General features: G+C 32.8%; 1 protein-coding gene across 1 annotated transcript; it reads left to right on the plus strand.

The window, feature by feature from the left end:
• Window positions 1-969: 969 nt before the first annotated feature.
• LOC145014503 (kinesin-like protein KIN-7D, mitochondrial) lies at window positions 970-9252 on the plus strand. Its single transcript, XM_078972884.1, has 25 exons — window positions 970-1674; window positions 1781-1878; window positions 2003-2092; window positions 2221-2273; window positions 3117-3182; window positions 3425-3478; window positions 3608-3667; window positions 3799-3877; window positions 4086-4153; window positions 4863-4919; window positions 5015-5119; window positions 5202-5306; window positions 5445-5552; window positions 5653-5787; window positions 5882-6058; window positions 6163-6273; window positions 6416-6553; window positions 6661-6780; window positions 6886-6936; window positions 7021-7068; window positions 7155-7277; window positions 7366-8058; window positions 8277-8418; window positions 8521-8637; window positions 9053-9252. The coding sequence occupies exons 1-24, from the start codon at window positions 1325-1327 to the stop codon at window positions 8604-8606; spliced, it is 3117 nt and encodes a 1038-aa protein (XP_078829010.1). The 5' UTR covers window positions 970-1324; the 3' UTR covers window positions 8607-8637; window positions 9053-9252.
• The last annotated feature ends 205 nt before the right edge of the window (window positions 9253-9457 follow it).

A 9457-nucleotide genomic window follows, 5' to 3' on the forward strand; every position in this document is an offset into this window, starting at 1 on the left:
ATCATAATTTACTTATTTTTACATAATTTTATATCTTTATAACAAGAAAGTGTAAAATTGAAAATTTCGAATTCTTTCGAGAAAGTTCTAATTGGAAAACTTAAATATAAAGGACGACGAAACAATAGTAAATTTCATTGAGCTCCTGGCCGGCGATTAGGTTTATATATTTGTCACTGTCATTCCCGCTCATTCGACGCTTGTTTTTTAAAATTAAACTCAAGGCGCCGTCGTTTTCAGCCAAAACCCAAGTTTTCAAATTTTACAGCCCCCACGCGCCCACGGCCCCCCTCCCCTCCATGTCACCCACTACCTATCACCTTCTTTTATTCCCATTTTATCTCCCCTTTACAATAAATTAATATATAACTTTATGACAGTAAAATATAATATTTTAAAAATTCAAATTCACATTCTTTCAAAATTTAAATCAAATCGTTAATCACTCAACGTTTACTTTTGTAATTTTATACATTACGAAATTTGTCTTATTTTTCTTGATAAAATTATATTTTATTACTCTATAAAGTTATTTTATAAAGCGTTTTATTTAAAAAGGTAAACATATTTGTTTGAATATCGGAGCAAATGTTTTTTAAGTAACAAAATTATATTTTATATAAATATGTTTTTATCATAAAACCAAAATATTTCACATTCTAATTGATTTTTAATCATACAAGTGTGATAGACGGATTAAATATTTATTTATATAATATATTTTATTCTATCAAATATGTAACGTTTTTTTTACTCTATCATTTTACACAAATGTCATAAATTATATAACTACATTTTTAATAGATTAAGTATAATACAAGTTAAATAATAGTTATATTGATTGTAAAATAAAAACTATTGCATATATGCAAAATTAAATATTAAATATAAAATTTTAAATTAACGAATTAAATATCTAAAAAGGTTAAATAAACTTAAAAAATATCCTTCCATTGTTCGATTACCTCCCTCCCACTCTCTCTCTTTCTCTCTCTCTCTCTGCTCGCGTTTTGTCGTAAACCAGAAGAAACACACACACACACCATTTCCTACCACACAGTTTCTCTCTCTGTACGTATATGAAAGTATATAGACATACACCCTGACTTTCTCTCTCTAGAGGAGCTTCTCGATTAGATATATATACAATACTGTGATTTTCTCTCTCTAGAGGAGCTTCGAATCACTCACCGACTGAACCAATGTTGGTTTTAGGTTCTACTAACCAAGGAACATGGGGGAACTCTGACATATTCAATGTTTTTAATTGAGTTATTATTGGTTGATTTTGTCCGGTTGTTGAATCTGTGAGTTAAATCGGTCAATGGCAGCTTCCTCTTCAAGAGGACGAAGCAGTTCACCATTTCCCAACCAGAAGCCTTCAAGTCCGTTTTCATCATCTTCATCGTCTTCATCTTTCAAGCAGACTGTACATAGATCATCATCCTCCGCTGCAACTTTCTACGGAGGCGGCTCAGGGAACGGTTACGGTTCAAGATCTGATACTCTTGGTCGGACTACATCTGAATCGATGTACTCTCGAGGTGCTTACGACGCACCTTCGCCTGTAGATTATCCGTCTGCCGATGAGTTGATAGATGAGCCGATTGATGAATTCTCCAGACCGGCAGGAGGTGACAGCATTTCCGTCACGATTCGGTTTAGGCCTTTGAGGTAATTTCGAGATCTTGAATTTGAATTGGTTTTAGGTATATCCGAAGTGTTTGGTTTGGATTTGCAACAGTTCCAAGACAATGTGATAAATTTGTGGTGTCTGTAGTGAAAGAGAGTATCAGAGAGGAGATGAGATTGCGTGGTACGCCGACGGAGATAAACTTGTGCGTAATGAGTACAATCCGGCCACTTCATATGCGTTTGGTACAAACTTTGGCCTTCTCGATTATTAAATAAACCAACCTAAAATGGTTACAACACTGGTTGAAGTTAAAATGGAAGTTCATCTCAGATTAGGGTTACTTTCCTTGTATGTTCTGTATAACAGATAGAGTGTTTGGATCCTTTGCGGAGACTCATGAAGTGTACGAAGTAGCTGCTGGACCTGTTATAAAGGCTGCTATGGACGGCATAAATGGTGTGGTAAAACTAGATCCAATTTAAAAAACACTATTATGCTAATTTTCTGAGTTTATTCATCGTACAAATTAAAAAGAGGGATTGAGCAAAACACTAGTTGGGGCTAATGTATGACTGCAAATGCAGGAACTGTATTTGCATATGGTGTAACAAGCAGTGGGAAGACACATACTATGCATGTAAGCACAGTTTTTTTTTTTCCTGTGATATTAATGAACTGTAATGATCTTGAGTGGTATTTACAAGCTCATATTGCATTTAAGATGGCAGTTAAGTAAGAATATACTATATAGTATGTGTAACCCATTGTTTGAGGAGTTTAATTAATATTGGTTATGGAGTAAATGAGTAATAGCTGATATGTATCATAAAAAGGATATGATAGGAGCTTGTGGTCTATAGCAATTTGCAATACATCCAATTTAAATTGGACTTTATCTTCACAGTGGCTACTGGCTAGCCATTAAGCAGCTCTGCTGAATTTGTCCATTTTGATGAATTCGGGTGCTATCCAAAGTAAGCTATATACTTCCAGCATTTCTATATCAAGATATCAGGGCAGCAAATAATAAATTGTCAGTGATGATACCTGGAGTAAGAATACAACCATAAGTTGTATCTATTAAGTATAGTAAAATTTGCAGGATTATTTTAAGTGACAAATTCATTGTAGTAGGATAAATGAATTAAATGCTAGATTTTAAAGTTGGCATTCTGTAATCTCTCTAGGTTTAAGAGCTTGTAGTAGCTAGAAAGTATGCTATTGGGTGTAGCTGTTTATATTTTATAGAACTAAAATGTAGCACAAATTCACAAAAACAGAAATCAAAGTTGTTACCTAATGGTTAATAGTTACATCATCTAGTTTATCCACTTATTCTAAACTTCTTACATTCTTATTGGCCATGGAGGTGGTATGATGCAAGTAACCTGTCCATATGGTTGTTTGTATTTCCCTTCACACTCTCTGTAGTTGCTTTATGTTCTCCAGAAATCTTTATTCTTCTTATTTCTTTTCACAGGGTGATCATAATTCTCCAGGAATAATACCTTTGGCGATAAAGGACGTTTTCAGCATTATACAGGATGTAAGTGTTCTTCTAGAACTCCCTCTTATATGTATGAGTGTACTTGCTTACGTTACATACATGATATATGTATGAAAACATACACACATACATATACATAAATACATAATACACATACGTTACATATATTCATAAAAATACACACACACACACATTCTTTGTGCAGTTTTGGTATGTTTGCTTTATTATTCATGTCATGATTCTTGTTTATGAATAATGAACACCTTGCATTTACTTTTCAGACGCCAGGAAGGGAGTTCTTATTGCGTGTGTCCTACATTGAGATATATAATGAGGTTTCTTTTCTCATGGCCAATAATATATGTAGTTGCTTTATTTTTGATTGAGGATCATAAATGAACTTTATAAGCAACATTCTTTGATTCACCATGCTCTGCTTAAGTGCTTATGCTTTCTCATGTCAGGTGATCAATGATCTACTTGATCCAACAGGACAAAATCTGCGTGTTCGAGAAGATTCACAGGTTTCTCCATTAACTTACCATAATTCCATATTGCATAATCATCATGTTATTGGTATTATATCATCATGTTATGTGGTGATAAATTTATATATATTTGTGTGTTCTTATTATTGTTTTCTATTCATGGAAAGGGTACATATGTTGAGGGTATAAAGGAAGAGGTGGTTTTGTCTCCTGGACATGCCCTTTCTTTCATTGCTGCTGGTGAAGGTACTGCTCAATCTCTCTCTCTCTCTCTCTCTCTGTGTGTGTGTGTGTGTGTGTGTGTGTGTGTATATATGTATATATTCTAGAGATCCTAAGGTTAAATCTACTATAGATAATTTTCTGTGTGTGCATATGAGATCAACTTATATGATTGGGAATGATTTACATAGATATGAATACAATCTAACTCTTTTTTATTTATTGTATGCAGAGCACAGGCACATTGGTTCAAATAATTTTAATCTTCTTAGCAGCCGTAGTCACACAATATTTACCCTGGTATGTGATTCACATGAAGTTTATATCTGTACTTTTTCATCTCTTTATGAGCTTACATTTGTTATGGAATAAACATATCTTGTAAACATATTCAGTTTCTGTGTTTATGCTGTTGACTTTGTTTACTTTTTTCAAGTTCAGAAGCAAGAAAAATCGAAATAGTTTAGCATGACATAATAAGTTCAAAGATAAGAAACTAGTATTTCCAATGTTACAAACTGCAAATTATTAAGTGAACAAGTATAAGAAAGTAGTTAACTGGATATGGAATAATGAAATAATGTAAGTGTAAAAAACACAGTTACAAAAGTGAACTAACCTTTTTAACAGTAACATAAACTTGACAACTAGAGAAATTGACAGCTGAAATAATCAATTTACAGTAACATTATGAGTTACGACATAAATTTAATAACTAAATTATCTGCTAAAATTAAAACTGACGGATAAATTATTTGCTGAACTAACACTGTCATAAACTTAACTAAATCAACAGCTGAAAGCTTACAATCAAGTTAACAGATAAATCAACGTTTAACATGTAACAAATAAAACAGCTGAAGTTATATAATAACAAAATTACAAAACTAAACTAACAATTTAAGACTTTATTACTCAACAGCTAAGTAGGTCAACTGCTAAAAAAATAAACTTATGTGTTTCGTTGTTAACTGTATCAACTATCTCTAACATATATTTGAACTTGCAGATGATTGAAAGTAGTGCTCATGGTGATGAATATGATGGAGTCATATTTTCTCAACTTGTATGTCCACACCTTGTTTTAAAGTCTCCCTATTATTATATCACTTAATTTTTATTCCATCTTTTATTCAAAATCATTTTTCTATTTTTTTCTAGAATTTAATCGATCTAGCGGGATCAGAGAGCTCAAAAACTGAAACAACTGGACTGAGAAGGAAAGAAGGATCTTACATAAACAAAAGTCTTCTAACCCTTGGAACTGTAAGAGAATTTGGATTTCTTCAATATAAAATCTATTAAATTTATAAAATTGGATAATGTATTTGAACTGTGGAAATCACAGGTAATTGGAAAACTTAGTGAGGGAAAGGCATCTCATGTTCCTTACAGAGATTCAAAACTTACTCGCATTCTACAGTCTTCATTGAGTGGCCATGGCCATGTTTCAGTAAGCATTAATAAACTTGACTTTTTAAGTTATATATATATATATATATATATATATATATATATATATATATATATATTCATTACAAAGAATTTGTATCTTTGACCCATAATCCAATTTTTTTTTTTCTCTTTCCAGCTTATTTGTACTATAACTCCAGCATCTAGTAGCATGGAGGAGACTCACAATACATTAAAGTTTGCAAGCCGGGCAAAACGTATTGAAATCTATGCCTCTCGCAATAAGGTTTGTTAATTGTTATGACATGATGACATCAGCGTTTTTATCTGTTTTTCAGTTTACTAAAAACACAAGTATTAATCTTAAACTATTCATCTTATTACAGATTATTGATGAAAAATCTTTGATTAAGAAGTACCAAAGAGAGATATCAGCTCTTAAGCTAGAGCTTGATCAGTTTCGTAGAGGGATGCTTGTAGGAGGTGTCAATCCAGAAGAGATAATGACATTAAAACAGAAGGTTCTATTTCATTTTTTTTTATTCGCTATTAGTACAAATTATTTTAGTGTATAAATTAGTTCACTCTTTTTATGTTTTAAAATTTGTATTATAGTTGGAAGAAGGACAAGTGAAAATGCAATCACGATTAGAAGAAGAGGAAGAAGCCAAAGCTGCTCTCATGAGCCGAATTCAGAGGCTCACAAAGCTAATACTTGTTTCCTCAAAACATACAATTCCTGGGTTGACCGATGCATCTGGTCAACAGAGTCTTTCTGTTAACGATGATGATGTTAGTTTAAACATTCTCAATTTAATTTCCCATGCTTTACATGACCTCACAATGGAATTTTAGAATTAATGATTTAACCTTTTTGTTGATGCTATTTGTTTCAGAATGGTTCTCTGCTCTTGAACAGTGACTTAATTTCTGGTGATTCTATTACCGAGTCAACTCAACCGGGTGAAGTCATTACTCGTTCTGCTAGTGGTATAAAGCTGCTAACAGTATGTTTCATCGAGCTCTCATCTCTTAATATCACATTTCAACACACACATGATAGCTCTACTTTTATATAAATATATAAAGTAGAAACCTTAGTTTTTTTTAATATGTTTTGTTTGATTTTGACTTTGTCTTTGACCACAGGGTGGACTTTCAATAGATGAAATGGACCTTCTAGTTGAAAGAGTGAAAATGCTTGCAGGAGAGATTGCCTTCAATTCAAGTACCATGAAACGTTTAGTAGAACAATCTGCAAATGATCCTGAGAGCTCAAAAACCCAAGTAAAGCTTTGTTACCCCTCTTTCCTCCGTGTGTGTGTGTGTGTATATATATATATATATTATATTCAAATCCTTTAGATTACTTATAAACGTATGGTGATAATCAGATAGAGGACCTGGAGCGTGAAATAGAAGAAAAAAGAAGGCAAATGAGGGCTTTGGAAAGACAGATTGTTGAAAGCAATGAAGCTTCAATTTCTAATACATCATTGACTGATATGCAACAGGTGCACTTTTTCTCTCTTTATTTTTTCTTACTTATTTATTGTCTTTCCACAACCTATACATTGTCTAATTCACCAACATTTCCTTTTTTTGTTACTCCAAAACAGACAATGATGAAGTTAATGACACAGTGTGATGAAAAGGGTTTTGAGCTAGAGGTTAGTATCGACATTTTAACCCAACTCATGACATTAATTGCTAATAATTTTCCTCAAAAGTCGTAAAATCGTCTATAATTGCAGATCATGTCAGCAGACAACCGCATCCTCCAGGAAGAATTGCAAAACAGGGTATCTGTATTTATAATTTATAATACATCGTTTATTTTGTACTTAAAATAACACATGTTTTTTTAATTTTCTTTATTCTATTGCAGTGTACTGAAGTTAAAGAACTGCAAGAAAGAATCATGTTGCTTGAACAGCAGCTCCTTACATCTTCAGAACATCCAAGATCCAAAGATTACATCGATGAGCTAAGAACACAAATCAAGATTCAGGTATGTTATATAACTTATATTGTTATTTAGCAAAGTTAAATTCTGGCAAATAATTAATTAAATAAATCGTTTTTATAAATTTAATCAGGAGGTAGAAAATGAAAAATTAAAGCTAGAACAAATTCACATTCTAGAAGAGAACAGCGGATTATGTGTACAGAATCAGAAACTTTCAGAAGAGGCTTCATATGCTAAGGAATTAGCTTCAGCTGCTGCGGTTGAACTCAAGAATCTAGCCGGTGAAATTACCAAACTGTCCCTAGAAAATGCAAAACTTGAAAAGGAGTTAATGTCTGCTTGCGAGTTGGGAAATTCAAAATCTAGAAAGTATGATGCTAAAAATGGTCGGAAAGGGAGATCTTCCAGCCGAGTCAAAGATGATTTTGACTCATGGAATCTTGACCCTGAAGATTTAAGAATGGAGTTACAAGCAAGGAAGCAAAGGGAAGCGAGACTTGAGGCTGCTTTGTCTGAGAAGGAAGTTATAGAAGAGGAATACAGGAAAAAGGCTGAGGAAATGAAGAAGAAAGAAGCAGCTTTGGAGAATGATTTGGCTAATATGTGGGTTCTTGTTGCTCAGTTGAAGAAAGAGGCGAAAGGTGTAACAGTTAATGAATCGAATAGTAATGGAACTGAGAGGGGCGAAACTGTAAATTACCCGAAAACAGAAAACGGTGGTGGTCGTGATAATAATATAGTTGTTAAAGAGAGACAAGTTTTGGATGGTTCAGAAAAAGCGCACGATGTGGCGAAAGAAGAACCCCTTGTTGCTCGCTTGAAGGTACGTATTTACATCTCTTTTAAACAAAAAAAAGGGTAAAATGGTCATTTGCTCATGTCCAAAAACGAGACACAAGACTTTAGTGCAAGTTTTTGTTTGGCTTAATGGACTTGATCTGGAAACAATCATTTTTTTTTTTTTTTAAAACAGAAGGGTAAAAAGGTCATTTACTCACATTCGTTGCTATTTCATGAGTGATAATTAAGTAAAATGTGCAGGCTCGAATGCAAGAGATGAAGGAGAAGGAGAAAGAGGTGAGTTACAACAATGGAAATGGGGGAGATGCAAATTCTCATGTATGTAAAGTATGCTTCGAGTCACCAACAACAACAATGCTTCTTCCTTGCAGACATTTTAGTTGTAAGTTTCTTCAAACTTCAAACTTAAACTTTGTTGCTATTTCAATACCTGTTAAATACTTACTTTGTATTTTTACATTTTTGACCTTTTTGGCTTTTGCAGTGTGTAAATCTTGCTCACTTGCCTGTTCCGAATGTCCAATCTGCCGAACCAAAATTGCAGATAGAATTTTTGCTTTCACTTCTTGATATTTGCACTTCGCCTCCCTCAAAAATGAAGGTACGCCAACTTTCTTTTTCTTTTTCAATACAGAGATTTACAACTTTGGTCCTTGAGTATGCCTATTTTTTTTTTTTTCAGTTGGTCCTTATTTCATGTTTTTTTAACGTTTTTGGTGTCTGTTCCAAGTCAAAAGTAAAATGACTATTTTTGGGAAAGTTACCTCTTTTGTCCTTGCATGGCTGATTTTTCAATTTTGGCCCTGAAAGGTTTCTATTGAACATGAACCAAAAATGTTACGAGAACTTCAAATACGGACCAAATTTATAAGAAAAAACTTTTTGGGACCAAAATTGGAAAAGAAAGTCAGCTATATTTAGGGACCAAAAGTGTAATTTACTCTTTTTGATATTAACAAAGTATATTCAATGCCTTTTTTGGAACACATTTTGAGCTATGTGTTGGTGTCCTGCAGGAGTTTTTTTTTTTTTCATGGAGGAATGAGGATAAATCCCCTTTGTGGGTGTCATTAAACTGTGTATGTAAAAACTGTTGAAAAAAGGTATAGTCATGTTTTGTTTTGTTTTGTTTTGTTTTGTGTATGTATTTAATATTTATAATTTCAAACTCCTGTAATTTTAAACGTTAGTACAATAGAAAAGACCAATTCATCTACGTATTCTCTCACCTTCTGATCATGGGTTAATGTTAATTTTTTTATTTTATTTTATGTAATTGGAATCATATCAACAATTGGTATTTTGTACCTTAACGCTAAATCAATATCAATCAATATAACGCTAGCCAAATACAAATATGTCATACAAAGGGTTTGCTTAAAGTTAGAAGCTCTAAGTTTGTAACTTTTATAATATAAAAA

Source organism: Lactuca saligna, chromosome 9, assembly GCF_052625555.1.
Source record: "Lactuca saligna cultivar CGN05327 chromosome 9, ASM5262555v1, whole genome shotgun sequence".
NCBI lineage: Eukaryota > Viridiplantae > Streptophyta > Magnoliopsida > Asterales > Asteraceae > Lactuca > Lactuca saligna.

Excerpts from the sequence above, each read along its gene's own strand:
- LOC145014503 (XM_078972884.1), top strand. The coding sequence starts at position 1,325 with ATGGCAGCTTCCTCTTCAAGAGGACGAAGCAGTTCACCATTTCCCAAC. Across the intron at positions 1,675-1,780 it reads ATTCGGTTTAGGCCTTTGAG|TGAAAGAGAGTATCAGAGAG; the intron begins GTAATTTCGAGA and ends TGGTGTCTGTAG. Across the intron at positions 7,278-7,365 it reads GAACACAAATCAAGATTCAG|GAGGTAGAAAATGAAAAATT; the intron begins GTATGTTATATA and ends AAATTTAATCAG.